Source organism: Hemicordylus capensis, chromosome 1 (genome assembly GCF_027244095.1).
Source record: "Hemicordylus capensis ecotype Gifberg chromosome 1, rHemCap1.1.pri, whole genome shotgun sequence".
Taxonomy (NCBI): domain Eukaryota; kingdom Metazoa; phylum Chordata; class Lepidosauria; order Squamata; family Cordylidae; genus Hemicordylus; species Hemicordylus capensis.
Genome location: NC_069657.1, coordinates 32,346,747 through 32,366,882, shown reverse-complemented (window position 1 = coordinate 32,366,882; position 20,136 = coordinate 32,346,747). Strand labels below are relative to the sequence as shown.

General features: G+C 43.3%; 1 protein-coding gene across 6 annotated transcripts in view; it reads left to right on the top strand.

The window, feature by feature from the left end:
- PPP4R4 (protein phosphatase 4 regulatory subunit 4) overlaps positions 1-20,136 on the top strand; it is a 158,650-nt gene that overhangs the window by 50,157 nt on the left and 88,357 nt on the right. For 5 of the 6 annotated variants that reach the window (XM_053282402.1, XM_053282413.1, XM_053282385.1 and 2 more), the window contains one exon: positions 18,508-18,610. The exons of the other annotated variant lie outside the window; for it this stretch is intronic. In XM_053282402.1, coding sequence (XP_053138377.1) covers positions 18,508-18,610 — 103 coding nt within the window. The remainder of the gene's footprint in view (positions 1-18,507; positions 18,611-20,136) is intronic. 6 annotated transcript variants of the gene reach the window in all.

Here is a 20,136-nt window from a genome sequence, read left to right as displayed (position 1 = left end):
AATGAGTGTACAGTGTACACAGATACACATCTGTACTCAGGTACAGTCATCCTCATGTTATGTTGAACAGAGATACGGATGTACACTTCCTATCTGGACAATGCATTTGAAGGACCTGTATCCAGATCCACTTTTAAAATGGACCCAGGTACAGTCTTTCATACAAGCTGTAGTGGATTAAAGCCTTTGTCTCAGACTCAGAGCAAGCTCATGTCAGGGAAAGAAAATGCTGAATCATTCCTGCCAAGCTGCCTGGCTAGGCTTCTCCTAAAACTATTCTGTAATTATCAGTAGGTTCAAAATGCTGCCACCAAGCACCCTAAAACATGCAGAGAACCGGACCAGTGGATTGGGGGCTGTAATCCAAGGTCCCTCTCTGTAACTGAGTATAGGGCAAATACAAAAAAAGAAACCTTCTACGTGTAAGCTCTATCTGATTCGTCAATTATGCCCTTACCTTGATCGGCAAGCATTAATGACAGTGACCCATGCCCTTGTTATCTCCCACCTAGGTTATTGTAACACACTCTATCTAGGGTTACCTTTGAGGACGATCTGAAAGCTACAACAGGTCCAGAATGCAGCGGCTCATTTACTCATGGGTGCCAGAAAATATGACAGAGTAACACCTCTCCTGCAGTCATTGCACTGGTTGCCTATTCGCTACCGAGTTCAATTTAAGTCCTGGTTTTGACCTTCAAAGCCTCGCGGGGTTTGGCACCTGTCTACCTACAGACCTGCCTCTCCCATCCAGTTACATCCGGTCCGGTCAGATCTGCTCAGATGGCCCTTTTGTTGGTCCCCGATTTCCGAGAGGTTCGGAGCGCTAGGACCTGTGAAAGGACCTTCTTGGTTGCTGCCCCACTTCTCTGGAATTCCCTTCCCCTGCGGATTCATTTAGCTCCTTCCTTGCTGATTTAAAAATCTTTATTGAAGACTTTTCTTTTTTGCCAGGCTTTTACCCTGTAGTTTATCTATCCTCCCCCGTTAGTTACTTTAGTTTTATTTAGAATGTAATTTTAATGCTGTCTTGTTTTGCATGTTTTTGTACACTGCCCAGAGTCTTCGGAGTGGGTGGTATATCAAATGTTTCAAATAAATAAATAAGTTTACATGGGATGAGAAAACTGATAGCTGCTGAATGTCTGAGGACATGTTTGCACCACAGAAATATCCCGCCTTCAGCTCCCCTTTTTCTGAGTTAAAAACCAACTCAGAGAGGCTTGTAACAAGAAAAGACTTTAAAAAACAGTTTTATTCAAGTACTGCAGACTGCTTCCATCTGAGGCTTTCTAGCTTTCTTAGATACAGTTAAGAATATTTAGTAGTTTACAAAAATAGGTTGTCTTAGGTACATTTGATTTTTATAGTCTTTTGCAACGCCTTTTGTAGGTTGGGTGTAGGCTAGTGTTTCTTATTTCAATTACATTGCAGGTAAACTATAATAAAACTGTATCAGGAATATGCAAAAGCATGTACACCAAAGAAATATTAGTTTCCTGCCCTCCTATCATTCAAGGATCTGCAGAGTCATTCTCTTAAGAACAGCCCTGCTGGATTAGGCCCAAGGCCCATCTAGTCCAGCATCCTATTTCACACAGTGGCCCAACAGATGCCACTGGGAGCTTACAGGCAAGAGTTGAGGGCATGCCCTCTTTTCTGCTGTTACTCCCCTGCAACTAGTATTCAGAGGTATCTTGCCTCTGAGGCTGGAGGTGGCGTATAGCCCTCTGACTAGTAGCCGTTGATAGACCTCTCCTCCATGAAGTTATCCAAACCCCTCTTGAAGCCATTCAGGTTGTTGGCTGTCACCACATCTTGTGGCAGAGAATTCCACAAGTTGATTATGCGTTGTGTGAAAAAGTGCTTCTATTTGTTGGTCCTAAATTTCCCGGCAATCAATTTCATGGGATGACACCTGGTTCTAGTGTTGTGGTGAGCACCCAGTAGCTCTGTAGGCCCAAAAGGTAAAACTTACCCCAACTTCTAGATCATTTATGAATAAATTAGAAAGCACCAGTCCAAGTAGAGATCACTGGGGGACCCCACTTCCCTTCATTGTGAAAACTCTTCGTTTATCCCTACCCTCTGTTTCCTGTTCTTCAACCAGTTAGCAATCCACACATGTACCTGTTCCTTTATCCCTTGTCTGCTAAGTTTCCTCAAGATTCTTTGATGAGGAACTTTGTCGAAAGCTTTTTGGAAGTCCAGGTATACTATGTCAACTGGATCATCTTTATCCACACACTTGTTGGCATTCAGAGTACTCCAAAAGGTGTGTGAGGCAAGATTTACCTTTGCAGAAGCCATGCTGGTTCTCCCCCAGCAGGGCCTGTTCTGTGTGCTTTACAATTTTATCTTTGAGAATGCTTTCCATCAGTTTGCCTGGAACAGACATTAAGCTAACTGGCCTGTAATTTCCCAGATCGCCCCTGAATTGAAAATTGGTGTTACATTTGCTACTTTCCAGTTCTCTGGTACAGAGACTGATTGTAGGGATAAATTATATATTATTGCAAGGAGGCCAGAAATTTCACATTTGAGTTCTTTGAGGACTCTTGGATGGATGCTGTCTGGACCTGGTGATTTGCTAGTCTTCAATTTTTCCAAACAGTTTAGAACATCATCTGATTCAGTTCTTTAGTCTCCATCTCCGAAAAGCCTCGTTAAAGAACAGGTATATGCTCAGTATCTTCTGCTGTGAAGAGAGATGCAAAGAACTCATTTAGCTTCTCTGCAACCTCCATATCCTCCTCAATAATTCCTTTCACTCCCTCATTATCTAATGATCCAACTGCCTCCCTGGCAAGTTTCCTGCTTCTGATATATTTAAAGGAGTTTTTGTTATTCCCTTTGATGCTTTTAGCTAAATATTCCTCAAGCTCTCTTTTCACCTCCCTTATTGTCACCTTGCATTTCTTTTGCCAGAGTTTGTGTTCCTTTCTGTTTTCCTCATTTGGCCAGGCCTTCCAGTTCCAGAAGGAAGTCTTCTTCTTCCTTATGGCTTCCTTGACTTTACCTGTTAGCCCTGCTGGCATCCTCCTAGAGTTAGTGATACCTTTCCTCCTTTTTGGTATACATTCTAACTGGGCTTCTAGCATTGTGGTTTTGAGTAAACTCCATGCATTCTGGAGTGAAGTGACTCTCCTGATTTTCCCTTTCAGCTTTCTTTTCACCATACTCTTCATTTTGGAGAGGTTTCCTCTTCCGAAATTCAAAATGTCTGTGTTAGACTTCCTTGGTGATTCTCTTCCCGCATGTATGCTGAATTTGATGGCACTATGGTCACTGTTCCCTAAAGGGTCGATGACACTGACATCCCGCACCAGGTCCTGGGTGCCACTTAGGATCAAGTCCAAAGACACTTTCTCTCTGGTTGGTTCCAAGACCAACTGTTCTATGTCACAGTCATTCAGTATATCTAGAAATTTGACCTGTTTATCATTACCTGACTCTGAATTTACCCAGTCTATGTGTGGGTAATTGAAGTCACCCATGATCCTTGATGCCTCCTTGATTTCCTCCTGCAACTCCCAGTCACTGTCAGCATTTTGATCCAGAGGGTGATAGCACGTCCCCAGCAGCACATTTCCTTTCAGGTCTTGTATTGTCACCCACAGGGTTTCTGTGGAGGACTCCAGTCCTCCTAGGTTTTCTAGCTTGTTGAATTCTATCCCTTCCTTGACATACAGTGCTGCTTCACCTCCAAGGCGCCCCTCCCTGTTCTTTCTGTAGTTTGTTTGTTTATCAAATTTGTATACTGCCCCAAACTTTCATCCAAACTGTTATCCCTATATCCAGGGATATCCGTGCCCAACTGGTTCTCACTGTTCCACCATGTTTCTCTTATGCCCACTATATCTATTTCTGTGTTAGCAACCAAGCACTCTAGCTCGCCCATCTTGGCTCAGAGGCTTTTGGCATTGGCATATAAGCACCTATATGCTGAATCTCTTACCTGGTGTATGCTATCTTTCTTTTGACTCTTTGACAAGCTAGCACAGCCTTCTGTCTCCTCTTTATGTGGTTCTGCTCTGTCCCTTTCTGTTTTATCTCAATCTTTTAAACCCTCGCAACTTACGGGATGGCATATTCCGAACTGGATACTGCCCAGCTCCTGTCGGCTATTCCCATTTTAAAAGCTGCTCTACAACCTTTTTGATTTTTAAGTGCCAGCAGTCTGGTTCCATCTTGGTTCAAGTGCAGCCCGTCTCTTTTGTACAGGCCTTGCTGGCTCCAAAATATATCCCAGTGCCTACCAAATCTAAACCCCTCCTCCCAGCACCAATGTCTCATCCACACATTGAAACCCCTCTGCTCTGCATGTCTTACTGTACCTGTGCGTGGAACAGGTAGCATTTCTGAGAATGCTACCTTGGGGGTCCTGGTCTTCAATACGCTACCTATCAGCCTAAATTTGGCTTCCAGGACTTCCCACTTTTCCCCACATCGTTGGTGCCAATGTGCACCACGACAGCTGTCTCCTCCCCAGCACTGCCTAACAGCCTATCTAGACTCTGTGTGATGTCCGCAACCTTTGCACCAGTCAGGCAAATCACTGTGCAGTCAACACGCGGGTCACAAACCCATCTCTCTATACCTCTAATGATCAAATCGCCAACTACAAGGAGGCCCCCACCCTCCAGAGGAGTATCCCCTCTGCGAGAGGATATGGGCTCATCATCCATGGAAGGGGTCCATTCTAAGGGAGCACTCCTCTCTTCCTCAGACTGATGCCCTCCGTCCCCAAGACCTTCATTCTCTCTGACAGCAAAGGAGCTATCAGCCTTGGAGTGGGATGCCTCTACCATGTCCCTGAAAGTTTCACCATGTCTCTGTTTGTTTGGGTGGTATAGAAATATGCTTAAATAAATAAATAAATAAATAAATAAAACATAGGGAGCTTGTTATGGTCATATGATGGAAGGCGTACTTTTCTTAGAGAACACTGGGTAATAAGCTTTCATCAGATAAAATAGAACTGCATCTGTTCAGATTGTAAGCATAGTCAGATGTGAGCAATATTCACAAAGCAGAGTCAAGCTCCTCACATTAGAAGTCTAACATGTATCCATTAAACAGTATTTTTAGGTTTCCCTTCCCACAAGGTTAATAATCTAATGATAGTTAGCTCATATTGTTAGAAATTGATGCTATAGCTTCTTGCTACCAGTATCAAACTATATAGCAGTGAGTGAAATATAGATTCCAAGTAGATAACCTTTGTGATCTGTCGATAGCTTCGATTGTGGGGCTGCTGCTGTATTGGAAATAGTATTAATTTGTAGGTTTGTTTTGTTTTGACAACTAGTCCACTTTGGAGATGAAGAACTGAAAATCGTATGTGTCGTGTGTTTGTGTGTGTGTGTGTGTGTGTGTGTGTAGTTGATGTTGACTAATCATTGCTGCCCAGCTTTGCAATATGTCGAATCCACTCGATTCATGGGTGAATGACTAACGTGTCTTGTAGAACTGGGTCCTTGAGTTGTAACATAGGAAACAAAGGTAGTAGAAAGAACTCTTAATAAGACATGCCAAAGCTGTTAGCTGCAATTGCTGTTCAGTATAATGGAAGAATAATACAAGTTTCTGCCTCTACAGGCTGTTTATTGCAGTCCTCACATGATGAGACTCCCACAACTATCAGAAATTAACTAGGGTATTTAGCTAGTTGTGGCACATATATTCTCTAGTATGTTAAGCATTGGATGTGATACCCTAAAGAAGAAGGTGGAGAATGAAAGGGTATGTTTTAAATTTAGTTTTGAGCTGCCTTGAATACAGAGAAATATTTCAAATAAAATTTAAATAAATATAAAATATATACTGAAAGGAAACTAGGATCCTCTGAATTATCTGTCCTTTTTGTCTTTTCTTCCTTGTTTATTCCCTGAAGAATGGAAGAACTTTGCTTAGAGTGCTCAGTCTCTGGGAAACCCTTCTTCCAAATGTGTTACTTTCACCCTGGAAACTAAAGCAGGTGCAAATTTGAACAGCCTTGGAGATGAGTAATGTTCATGACTTGCTCACGAGGTAATTTCTTTCTTCCAGAGTTCAGAAAGAGCCCTTTGTATTCATTCCAAAGCTGTTTATTTCAAACAATTTTCATGCATTGTTGAACTCTCTCTATTCTTGCTTTGTAATACAATTGGTTGTTTCACACATCCCTGGTTTGGCTTCTGTAGAGGTTCACATGACTCTCTAATCCTGAAGGTTGTTGTTGTTGTTGTTGTTGTTGTTATTATTACATTTATATCCCGCTCTTCCTCTAAGGAGCCCAGAGTGGTGTACTACATACTTAAGTTTCTATTTCACAACAACCCTGTGAAGTAGGCTAGGCTGAGAGAGAAGTGACTGGCCCAGAGTCACCCAGCTAGTATTATGGCTGAATGGGGATTTGAACTCGGGTCTCCCCGGTCCTAGTCCAGCACTCTAATTTTAGTTTCCTGATGAGCTTCAGTTACTTTTGGCTGTACTCTTTAACCCTTGTGCTTGGCCATTGTGATCTCTCTGTGGTTTTACATTGGACTTGAATTAGAATAAGTGCTCTGTAAAAGAAAGTCCCATATACAAGTCACTATGAGGCATTCATAGCTTGGCATCCCTTGCTGCAAAGTCAGTAGAATAAATAAATGTCAATCTTTAGTTATCGTTGCTGATTGCATTTTGCAGTCACAAATGATAGACTTGGCAGTAAGGAATTCCATTACATTTAAGACTTTGTTCATAGCAATATGAATTAAATAAGGTAGATGTGAAATACACATTCGAATTCAAAACCATTTTGTCATCAAACAACTATTATTTCATGTTATCTGTGGATTTGCCATTTGTACACTACAGTATCTGGTTTGCTGCTATTACAAAGAACAGCCATAAGTTTTCATTGATGTCAGATATTCAAAGCAAAGATATGAATTCTTTATTTAGCTGTCACCTTTCTAATACCTTTAAATTTTTTTAATAAGCACCTAAAGACTGAGGGCTGCTTCTCACATTATTTTTCAACAGAAAACAGAAAATATTGGACTTGACTACGGGCACAGTGCCTCCTTGTAGAGAAGTCCCCCAGGGCTCAGTGCAGCCCTGTTTGTCCTGTCTTCCAGCTATTGTGAAAGTATGGGGTATATGCAGACGAGATGAGATCGCAGGGAATGAGAGATCTGTGTTTGCTTCCCATATCCCCATTCTGCCCTTTCACTGTTCTGCACAAGTCACTCCGTCTCGAGAGTATGTAAACAGAGCTCTGGTGGACCTCTGGATACTAGTTGTGGGTAGTAGCAGCAGCAGAGGGGACATGCAGATGGGGTGTGCCTTCATCTCCTGGTTGTGTGGCTTCCCAGGACAACTGGGCATTTTCCACACAGCAGGTTTTACTGCAAGTTTGAACTTGCCAAAAAAACCAATGCAAAAAGTGGATTTTTTCCCAACTCTGGATATAAATTGGGCTACACTCTAATGCACTATGGAAAACCCAAATCATGTGTGAAGTGCTCCCCAATAGCTTGCAGGGACTTCAGGGTAAATCTGGCCAATATGTGAATGCACATCCTCCATTCTGGAGGAGATGTGAGCTAAAAGCCCTGTGTGAAAAACGCCATCATGCTGGACTAGATAGGCCTTGGGCCTGATCTATCAGGGATCTTCTTATGTTCACTCAAGCCTTGTAAATTTTAATTATTAGAACTGATTAAAAAAAGTTTTAAAATTATATTGTAATTTTTTTGTATCTCCCCCTGCCCCTACTTTTTGTTCTGTTGTGATTTCATTTGTTACTTGCTTTTGTTTGATGTTTTAATGCTGTGTTGTGAACCACCTAGAGAACAATTTGATATGGGGCAGCTAACAAATAAAGTTGTTTGTTGTTATTTGCCATGTGAGACTTCTCTGTCTCTCTGCTCATGTTTGATTAGATCAAACCCATAACATCAGTGAAAGCTTATTGCAAGCTGGTCTTCCCAGCACATTTATGTCACGCTAAATGAAGGTTTGCACAACTGTTTGATTATTGGCCTTGATAAAGATATAGTCGTGTGGAATAACTATGAATATTAGTAAATCTGCATTCCCATCTCCATTGTGATGTGGGTGGAAATCAGGGGCTCTGATTGGTAATTTCAGCATCTGGACCCAGTGACACTATGGTGCCCCCCACACACACTTGTGGGGTGCCCAGGATAGACTTGAGGGTGAGCATTCTGTTGCTTCTGTTAAAAAGTCTTCCTACAGGCTCAGAGACACTCATCCTTGGTATTTGTCCATGCCTTCCCTGTTACTGTGTCTCCAAGCTGGAGAAAATATCATTTGATTAGTTTCACCTGATAAGCCAATTAACAGTAATGTGCATGACTTCATTTGTGAAGTACACAACCAATTGTGTGTGTGTGTGTGTGTGTGTCTTTGTGTGTACAGGGGAAAGACCTTCATGGCTCCTGTGTAGTCATAGGAACAAAGGAAGCTGCCATATACTGAGTCAGACAATAGGTCCATCTCACTCAGTATTGTCTACACAGACTGGCTGCGGCTTCTCCAAGGTTTCAGGCAGGAATATCTCTCAGCCCTATCTTGGAGATGCCAGGGAGGGAACTTGGAACCCAGATTCTCTTCCCAGAGTAGCTCCATCCCCTGAGGGGAATATCTTACAGTGCTCACACTTCTAGTCTCCCATTCATATGCAACCAGGGCAACCCTGCTTAGCTAAGGGGACAAGTCTTGCTTGCTACCACAAGACCCAGCTCTCTTCACATATGAGTTTCCTTGTTACATGCAACATAGATATGAAGCAAATATGCCAGCTGACTTGCATACCCTAACCCAGAACGGCTTAGGTCCGAGTTATCTTAGAGAGTGCCTTCTTCTGTATGATCCCCACTGCACGTTAAGGTCATCTGAGGAGGTTCATCTGCAGTTACCACGGTTTGTCTGGTGGCGACTCAGAGGTGGGCTTTTTTGTAGCTTCTCCTAGGCTACGGAATGCACCCCTGGCAGAAATCCGTAATTTGAGTTCATTACTGTCTTTCAGGAGAGCCCTTCAAACTTATCTGTTTGGCCTGGCCTTCCAAGGTTTTTTAACTGTTGCTGTAAACTGTTTTAAATGTTTGCCCTGGTTTTCCAAGGATGTTTGGATATTTAATTGGTTTTATTCTGTTTTTATAGTTTTTGATTTTAATTGTTAACTGGTTTTAATTGTTTTTATCCTGTTGTAAACTGCCCTGAGCTATTTTGGAAGGGCGGTATATAAATAGAATGAATGAATGAATGAATAAATAAATATGTTCCGATTCAAGGTAAGGCATATACCTTACTCAATAGCATTTTTAGGTCATCTTTCATCTCTCTAAAGGTGAAAGACTACTAGGCTCCTCTTAAATATATGGCAAGAGAAAAATATGAAAAAAGAACTTTTTACAATAAACTGTGAAGATTAGTAACCCTCACACACAAGGTTAGCCAGTGTTAAAAAACAACAACAAACAACTTCGTAAGACCTATTGATTGCTCAAGACTATTATTGGCCCTACAAAGCTACTGTAAGCTCCTCCTTAAGGAGGTGATCAACAAAGGCAGAGGAAACAAATGAGACCTTTGATGTTCAACAGTGGACTTGTATGGGTGCCACTGATGGCCACTGATACTCCCTCTGATCTGCACTGTGGATTTCAGTGTGAGCCTTCTTTTGTGACTTGTACCTGAAACTGCATTTCAGTGCAAGTGCTCACACAGGTGCTACAGCCACATCCAACCTATGCATAAAATTCCTCTTCATGAATATTTTGCTGGATTTGAGAGATTATATGTGATCTTCTTTTCTACCACACACAGAAAGTGGTATGTGAAGCAGTCCCGAATAAAGAAGCTTGTGCAAGCTGCCAACCTTGCCTTGAGTGAGGCTGTGAAAAATTAAATTGACCACTGTCCAGTGTATGTATGTGTGTTTTGCTTACTTCCAGTGCAGTAAAGTCAGCTAAATATTGCCAGTATGAGTGGGTTATTTCAACCTATCACTCAGAAAATCATTAGTGGGAATACTGTGCTCTGAGGAGATAAGGAAGAATGAATGATAAATAGTAGAAAGGTGAGAGAAGCTCAGAGAGAGAATCAGATAATGAGGTCATGCACATGACCTCGCTGGGGAGGGCGGACGGGCTGTGGGGAAGGCAGGAGCTTGCCTTCCTTCCTTGACAGACGAGCAGATGCCATCCTCCCCAATGCTACACTGCGTGTCCTCTCGAGCAGCGGGGCAGCAGAGGGAGATGCTGGGAGTGAGTGGACTTCTCCCTCCCACCACATAACAAGGTGCCCAAGGGCACAAGCATGAATGCTCATTAGAGCAGCCACCGCACTCAACATGGTCCCTCCTTCCCTTTGATTTGCTGCCAGAAATGGCGGCAGGCTAGTGGGGGAGCCGTTTAATTTGGTGGCGGTCGCCCATATGCTTGCCAGCCAAGGTTAAGCGAAAGTGAACCACAAGAGCTGATAGTCATGATGAATTTGGGCTCTTCCCCCCCCCCCCGAATCTTGTTTCTGATTTTTTTATAAAAAAAAATCTTTGTCATCACTTTTTTACATGTAGCTTTGAAGGCACAGGAGTTTAGAAATTTAGGATCTTTAACACTCCTAAATAGGTCTGGGGTGGGGGTCATGCAGCTCTCCAGGACATATTTAGACATTTTAAAGAGCCCTTCTGGGGGAAGGAGAGAGTGGTGAAAATTGCTCCCACCCACATGTGAATACCTGTGCAGTGGGGCTCTAGAATGCTTATGCTACGGCAGTGCTTTGCATGCATCTTCGAATGGCTTTAGTAGAACCATAACAGTACACTGAGGAATTGAGTTCTTGTTCTTAAATAATTAAATTTAATTAAATTAATAAAGACATGGAGAGATTTTTAGATTCTTAGTTTTCCTCTCATCAGCTGTGTAAGTCCATTAATACCAGATTTACCTGAATCCAAAACGCCCCCCCCCGTTTTTTGGTGTTAGAAATGGGGTGGGGGTGAGGGGTCATCTTAAATTCAGAGTCCTCTTCCTTTCAGGTAAATCCAGGTATAACATGTATTTAACCTCTCTCTCTTTTTAAAAAGAGGATCATCTTAAATTCAGAGTTGTCTTCTGTTTAGGTAAATATGGTATCTTGTAAATAATATAGTCCAAGCTAAACATTTACAACGGTACAGCACATAATGGCTGACATTCTGACTAATGTTGGGGGCGGGGGGGGGGGGGTTTGCACTGCCCTCAGGGACATGTGTTTATGTGTTAAAGAGCATTTCCAGGGGAACCAGAGGTTGGCAAAAATCCCCGCTCCCCACGTGTGAGTACCTGCACAGTGGGACTTTGGATTATTAAGAGCTGCAACATGCTTTGTACACAGTGCCTCCACAACGTTGGCCAGGTTTCTGGCCACCGTGTAGGGCTTCCTGGTAGCATTTGTAACCATGTGCAATGCACATGGTTACATAACATCTTTTGTGCTCTGTTTAGTGCTAAATGGAGAAACTGTATAACTTTCTAGAATATTTGTGTCTGTACTTACAGTTTTACGGATTTGGATGTAGATGTGGATAGATTTTCACTTTCATTGATCAGCAAATTGTATCTGTTTATTTTTGCAGTTGTGCCAGTTTGACTTGGTTCATTGTTTTGATCATTGTTAATACATTTTCTATAAAACTAAAAGGACTAAAATCACGTGTGTGTGTGTGTGTGTGTGTGTGTGTGTGTGTGTGTGTGTAGAACAAATATGCTAGCAGAAAAATAGATCATTCATATTAGAAGTGACTCAGTTCCCAAAGCCTTGCTGAAAAGCGACTCAGTCCCCAAAGGCTTGCTAAAATAAAAATATCTTCACATTTCTTTTTAAATTCAGATGAGAATTGACTGTAAGGGAAAATGGTTACATAACAAGGGGGTGTTACCATTGAAAAGACTTTGCCCTTCAGCACACCCATCCAAACCTCTGATAGAGAATTATGTGGCTGTGTTCTCTATGTGCTTTTCATGAAGATTTTCTGTTTGATGAGTAAATCATTTTCAATAGCTGCTAGTTTTGTACCATTTGCCTTCTGACTAATATAACAGTATATACAGGTACAGAAAAAGCAGAAAATGCTAACATGATTTATTTTTCTCCCATGAATGCTAGCATTGCAAATTGTACCCACATAATTTTAATTTAAATTAGATTTATATTTTTAATATTTTTAATGATGGGGTTTAAATGATTTTAATTGTTTAATTGATTTAATGTTTAAATGATTTTAATTGTAAACCACCCAGGTTTTTGGCGGAATTGAAATATGTTAAATAAGTAAATAAAATAAATAATGGCAGAATAGTTAAGTTGATGTGAAGTATTGAGTTCTGATAGAACTTTCTTGTGGTTAATGCTAGTTTAAAAAAAGTTCAGTGATTCAACTTTCTGCAATTCCCTGAAAGGAAAACTATTTTGTATGTATTTTGGTGTTGTCTTCCACTGTTAATACAGTCAAAGCCTGACTATAATGTGATAAATCATTTCAGTTCTGAATAGTTAAGAGAGGATAATCAATTCTTCTATTTCAGTAGAACTAGAGGAAAAATATTCCACAGTTGGAAAATTACAGCTTGTGTAGGTGTTGAAAAGCCTCTGCTTCACATTTTAAAGTGGCAGCAAGCCAGTTACTGGGAGAACTTTTTTTTTTTTTTTTTAAAGAAAAGGCCTCTTATTTCTTTAGAATTGCATATCATCACACCACTGTTTTGCTTGAAAATGTGTTTTACAAAAATGTTTGCTTCCTTGTCACAAAATAAATGATTCCTCTTCTCCCCTTTATTAGAGAAGTACAACAAATATGTTTAGCCTGTAGGTTTGTAGTGTGTTCTAATGTGGCATCCTAAGATATTGATGATAAAATATGGCATTAATGTACAAAAGATGTATCTAGTACAAAATTAATAAATTTCCATAGATACATATTTTGGAAGCAGTTCAACATTTTTTGATAGTTTGAGTGACTGACATGATGTACTTAACATTTCCATCTGGACTCCTTTAAATTTGCATATGTGTGAATTTATTAACAGGTACATGAACGCATAAAGCTGCAATTATAAGATTTTTGATTCGTCTTGCCCAGCACTGTCTCCAAGATCAAAGACATAGATCTTTCTTAGTCTGCTGTTGGAGATAGCTTTAATTGGGTATATTGGGGTGTATGTAGAGATGTGCTTAAAATCAGTCCCGTGGGGTTGCAGCATATCTCCTTGCTGCCCCGGTGTGCTTGGGACCGTAAGTGGCTGGTGCCGGCAAGGAGGTATGCTGCTGCCCCACAGGACCGATTTAAGTTACAGTGTTGGCAGAGGAAACATGTGAGACCGCTGAGACCCTCATTCTCCATGACAGCAGAAGCGCCATCCGCCTGGGAGTGAGATGCCTCTACCACATCCCTGAGGGTCTCATCCACACACCTCTCTGCCTACCTGAGCTTCTCTAGGTCAGTCACCTTGGCTTCAAGGGAACAAACTTGTTCCCTGAGAGCCAAGAGCTCATTGCACCGAGCGCACACCCATGACTTCTGCCCCTCAGGCAGATAGTCTTGCATGCAACATTCTGTGCAGTAGACTGGAAAGCAGCCCCTCCCCTGCTGGCATTCTACCATCATAACTAGTTTTATTGGCTATTTAGAGTATATGGGGCTTGATGCTAACTACTTCCAGCCAGCCAGAAATCAAACCCTAGGAGATTTCCAGCCCTAACAGACTTAACTTCTCCTTCCCTCTTGTTTGCTTGGTGATTTATTTATTTACTAGCCAACCTGCACAGAGCATCTGTGCACTCTTTGGGGCTGGCTGTTCCCTCTCTTCTACCCCACTTTCCCTCCCTCCATTCTGCCTCACACTCTTGCCCCCTCCCCTCGCTCCTGCCCCACTCTCTCTTGTCCTCCCTCCCCCCTCTCTCACCCTTCCCTCCCTCTCATCCTCCTGCCCCAGTCTCTCCTGCCCTCCCTCCCCCCCCTGCTCCTCTCTCCTGCCCTCCCGCCTCCCCCTCCCCCATGCTCTCTTTCCCTCCCCTGCCCCCTCCCTCTTACCCTCCCCCTCCCTCTTGACTTACCCCTCCCCCTCCCTCCCCCTGCATTTTTTAAAGCTCTACTTACCGGGCCGCCGCCGCTCCTCCTCCCGGGCAGCGAACAGGAAAGTCCCGCTGCCTGGTTCCCTCCCACCCTAGCCTCCCATGGGCTCCTAGCCTCGGCGGCTGGTCCTGGCACCACCTGGCTGAGAGCTGCCTCTGCAGCCTGGCCTGCCGCTGGGCCGAGTGCTGCCTTTGCGGCCGGGCCCGCCACTCCAAGTGCCACCTCCGTGGCCTGCTGGACCCACTGCCGCCGCTTGCTAGTCTTTGCGGCCAGCCTCTTTGGGGCTGGCCACCTCTCCCCCCACCCCCATCTTCTACCCCAGTATTGGGACCCGCCGCCGCCTCCTCACCGCCTCGGCCGGGCCCACCGCCGCCTCACTGCCTCGGCCGGGCCTGGCCTGCCACCACCACCCATCGCCGGCCTGGGCCTGCCGCCAGCCAATTCTCCTCTCTCCTGGGTGCGCCAGCCAATCAGGCGCTTTCGCAGCCCAGCCAATCAGCTGGGCTGCCGGGACGCACATTCCATGGCACACCCAGGAGAAATACATATATAGATTTTATTTCCTTTCTGTTTTCCTTTGTTTGATATCTTCTTTAGGAGAGAAATACAGGCTTGTTGCTTCCTCTCTCTTCAAGACTAGCAAGCAACTGTTTCCCAGGAATGCTGCTTCCTCTTTCCTCAACACTGTAATCACCAGGATTTTGTATTTTGCCCATAAACCCATTGGTAGGCAGTGCAATTGCTGTAAAACAGGCATAATATGGTCTCTCCAAGGCACCGCAGAAACTAATCTAATGGCTGCATTTTAAAGTTTCCAAACCGCATATGAAGGCAGTCCCATGTAGAGCGCATTGCAGTAGTCAAGCTTAGAGGTTACCAGAGAGTGCACCACAGTTCTGAGATCACTATTTTCACAGAACAGAGGAAGCTGTCATATCAACCAAAGTTGATAGAAAATGTACCTGGCCATTGCCTCAAATGGAGAAACCAGAGTGAGGCCTGTTGCCAGATTTGTCTTTTTTAAAAGCCAAATTCTGGGTTACGGCCCATTTGACCCACGAGTATACCCCTTAGGTTCTGGCATCAGCTACATTTCCGTTTCTTCAGGGGGAGTGCAACCCCATCCAGAATAGGAAGATCTATCATGTCCCTCTAAGTATAACCCCTTATTATGAGTACCTCCGTCTTGCTTGGATTCAGCTTCAATTTTTTATCCCTCATCCATTACTGCCTGTAGGCAGGCATTTACGGGGGTTATGACATTTCCTGATGATGATGCCATGGGGAAATAGATTTGGGTGTCATCAGCATATTGATAACACCCTGCTCCAAATCTCTTGATGACCTCACCCAGCGGTTTCATGTAGATGTTGAAAAGCATCGGGGATAGGATGGAGCCCTGAGGGACACCATGCAATGGCTCTCGTTTCAAAGAACAACTATCTCCGAGCTACGCCATCTGGAATCTACTGGAGAGATAGCAACCGAACCACTGCAAAGCAGTGCCACTTATTCCCAAATCCTCCAGACGACCCAGATGAATACCATGTTCAATGGTATCAAAAGCCACAGAAAGGTCCAGGAGAACCAATAGAGTCGCATTCCCTCTGTCCATGGTAGAGAACATCCATCAGGCTGACCAAAGCTGTCTCCACCCCATAGCGTGCTGTAAAGCAAGTTTGAAATGGATCTAGATAATCAGTATTTTCCAAAACCGCCTGGAGTTGGAACCGCCTAAGGCCCATCTAGTCCAGCATCCTGTTTCACACAGTGGCCCACCAGATGCCGCTGGGAAGCCCACAGGCAGGAGCTGAGGGTATGCCCTCTTTCCTGCTGTTATTCCCCTGCAGTTGATTATGCATTGTGTGAAGAAGTACTCCCATTGGTTGGTTCTAGATTTCCAGGCAATCAGTTTCATGGGATGAGCCCTGGTTCTAGTGTTATGTGAGAGGGAGAAGAATTTCTCTCTATCCACTGTCTCCACACCATGCATGATTTTATAGACTAAAAAGCCCCAGGTGTTGTAGCCTTGCCTCATAAGAAAGGTGCTCTAAGTCCCAGATCATCTTGGTTGCCCTCTCCTGCACATAGGAAACTGCCATATACTGAGTCAGACCATTGGTCTATCTAGCTCAGTATTGTCTTCACAGACTGGCAGCAGCTTCTCCAAGGTTGCAGGCAGGAATCTCTGTCAGCCCTATCTTGGAGAAGCCAGGGAGGGAACTTGAAACCTTCTGATCTTCCCAGAGCGGCTTCATCCCCTGAGGGGAATATATTGCAGTGCGCTCACACATCAAGTCTCCCATTCATATGCAACCAGGGCAGACCCTGCTTAGCTATGGGGACAAGTCATGCTTGCTACCACAAGACCAGCTCTCCTCCTCCAGTTCCTTTTCCAGTTCTACAATGTCCTTCTTTAGATGTGGTGACCAGAATTGTACGCAGTGCTCCAGGTGTGGCCACACCATAGTTTTGTATAAGGGCATTATAATATTAGCAATTTTATTTTCAACCCCCTTCCTAATGATCCCTTGAATGGAATTGGCCTTTTTCACAGCTGCCACACATTGAGTCGACGTTTTCAACAAGCTGTCCACCACCTCCCCAAGATACTTCTTCTCAGTCTCGGACAGCTCAGATCCCATCAGTGTATATGTGAAGTTGGGGTTTTTTTTTGCCCCAATATGCATCACTTTACACTTGCCATCATGTATCCTTTTGATACTAGGGAGAAACATGGGAAGACCACAGCCTTCATTCTCTGTTTGTTCCCAGGGGCATATAAGTGAACCTTGAGTCTGAATGAACAAGGCAATTTTTATAAGATTCACCGAAGACCAAACGAATGACCTGGTTCAGATGATCATAGATCATGTTTTAAATGATCACCAACAAGTTGCTCTTTGCAGGCTTACATGCTTTTTCCTCCTATCTTGTTTGTGCACCTGAGGAAGAGACTGAAATATTTCACTTTTGAACTAACCACAGTTCCCTTTTATGTCTGAATATGGGGGACTGTGGGTTGTTATAACAAATGAGGATCAAACTGTGTATTGGGCTTTTATGTCTCTTTCTTTGATAGCAGCATTTAAATAAGGCAGGGTTGTTAATATAATTTGATTTATTTTCTTAAGATGTTGACTTTACAAAGTGCTTGGAAAACATTTGACTAGGTAACATAGGCAGTCAGTAAAGAAGGTTTGTCATATCCAAAGCAGGGCTAAATTCACTTGACTGTGAGGAGAGAGTATGTTCTTCTGTGTAACTAGCTAACGCCAAAATATTATCTGTGGCTTGTGACTATATGTTCTTCCTGAATCACTTCAAGTTAGCAGATATTTAATTCATGATATAAAACACTATTTTGCTACAGTTTGTCTAAAAAACTAATTCCTTCAGTTAATAAATCTGGATACGATAATACCTCCATAGTCTTGTAACATTGGGTGATTAATTCTACATGTTGCTAAGATTAGAATGCTCCTGTTTTCTGTCTCGCTTAGCAGATGATGTTTTTAGGAGGGTGTTGGACCCATCAAATAGAAATGTATTTTTTCAAATCAATGACTCTCATCCAGGCTAGAACTGTGCTGTTATAACAGTGTCTGACATGCAGACTAACATTATACCATCACATGAGTGGGGTAGAAAATTTCTTATCTCCCCTTTCCTCGAATATGTTGCTTCTCGAAAATATATCCTCAAGGGCCATGCAGCCATCAGGGACATATTTTTAAGTGGTACAGTTGGCTTCAGAGGAAAAGGAAGAACGTTGAAAATTGCCCACAACAGTATACTGTTAGTCTGGATGTCAGTCACCTCTGCATCAGCACAGTGCTAGTCTGGGTGTCAGTCAATGTCTTTACATTTGCTTTTCTGAATGTGAATGCATTTAAAGTACATCACATTGGAAGTGGAATATTTTTGTTATGCTATTTCTAGTTAATTTAATGAATTAAACTTTTATTGCTTATGCCTTTAATTACAAAGCAATAACTTAGTATGAGTCAATATTTGTATATGGAAATAAGACAGGGCTTGACAAATCCCAGGCACCAGGGAGGCATGGCACCTAGAAATTTGTGTAGACCAGAATATTCAGCAATAGTTATTTAATGAAATCTTTATTTGTCCCAGGAAGCCCTGTTTCTGTTCTAAGTATGTTACTTGTAAAGGGGATAAGTCCATTTATCCTCCCCACATTAATGCCCATCACTAAGACTGATGATTTTGACAAGTGTCCATTGTTTGGCCTCGAAGTTTCTGAACTGGCTCCTAGATCCAAATAAGATTTGTCAAGGCCTGTAACGAGAGGTATATAAGATGTAGATTTTCATCTCTCTTCTAAACTGGTCATGCTATAATTTTTTTTAAAACAAATGTTTGTTTTTTGTAAGTTCTGGTCAGGATATCCAAGGAACAAGCGTGGTTGCAAATCTTCCAGTTCTGATGCGACAGAATCCTGCAGAGACACTTCGGAGAGTCCTGCCAAAAGTTAGAGTAAGTTCAGCATGCCTTATATTGAATGATTCCTTTCTTCTTTGTTTAAAAAATATTGAGGACAATCCACATCCTGTTCATGGCAATGATAAAGCTCCAGTTGATTTTAATGGATATAGGTCTAATTTCAAGTAATGAAGATAACAAAAGAAAGAGGTTTTGCAGGTTTAGGTTCCCTTCCCCTCTAAAATTCACACCTTCCGGATCGGAAGCTCTTCATAATTAGAATATTCACAGATTATGTGAATTAACCACGTATTGAAAATTGAGGCTTAAAACTGCTTGATACCTAGAGATGTGCACGAATTTATTTTGCAATTTGATTTGAGGCCAAATAGAATCAGCCAAATTCGATTTGAACTCAAATCTGCAAACTTGAATCTGATCAGATTTGATTCAAGTGGGATTTGTTTTGATCCATTTGTTTTGAATTGATTAGGCCCACTTTTAAAGGTCCAGGAGACACCAAAGTGGGGTGGTGCGCAGTCTGAAAATTCTGCCAAGTTACTGCGCTTTCTCCCCAAGCTACAAGGGACTTACACAGTTGGTGGGTGACTGAGTTGGAGCATCCAAAATCTGGGTTACACACACCCTTGGGTTGCCTGATCTCACCAAGCCTGCAACCTTGCCTGTGCCAGCGCTCCATTTTTTGTGAAAGCCATGGGCAGCAGGGAGGTAGTGCCACCCCTCCCCCCACTTTGGCCAGTAGAATGGGCGCTCCGTTTTTTGTATAGAAAGAGACAGCCATAGCCTATGGGGCGGCAGCGTACCTCCCTGCCGTCCCTTCCCCGTTCTTGGTCGGAAGTAGCGTGTGCCCTGTGGGCACCACTTCCGGCCAGTTCTGGCCTGAACGACCCCCGCTCAGGCTACTAGGCGTCCCTTTGAGCGAGCACTTGCCGATTATTTTCAGGCAGCATTTGCTACCTGAAAGCGTCTATTCCCCTTTCTCTTTCTCCCGAGAAAGGAAGAATAGATGCTTTCAGGCAGCAAACACTGTCTGAAATGAGACTGAAGAGCTCTAAAGAGCCTGAGCGAGCTCTTCACTCTCATTTCAGACAGTGTTTGCTGCCTGAAAGCATCTATTCTCCCTTTCTCTCCCTCTCGGGAGGGAGAGAAAGGGGAATAGACGCTTTCAGGTAGCAAACGCTGCCTGAAAATAATCGGCAAGTGCTCGCTCAAAGGGATGGCGGGTGTGGTGGGGGAGGGTGGGCACTGCACACGCTCTCGGCAGCCAATGGGAGAGCGCTTGCCTTCCAGCCTCTGGACTCGTCGTTCTCTCATGCGACTCGTGAGTCATGCTTGTGCACGAGTGGGGGGGGTGCAGGCCATGGCAGCACAGCAGTGAGAAACAGTGGGCCCTCCCGGCAGTGCCCACTGGGATTGAGAGTGTGTGTGTGGGGGGATTTTCCAAAAAATAAATTTTTATTTTTGGAAAAAAAATTGTGGTGGTTGGGAGCTGGGGGGGTGGGGCATGGCAGGCACTTTGTGCCCCCTGCAGCTGGCGTTCAGGGCATGTGCCCTGCCTG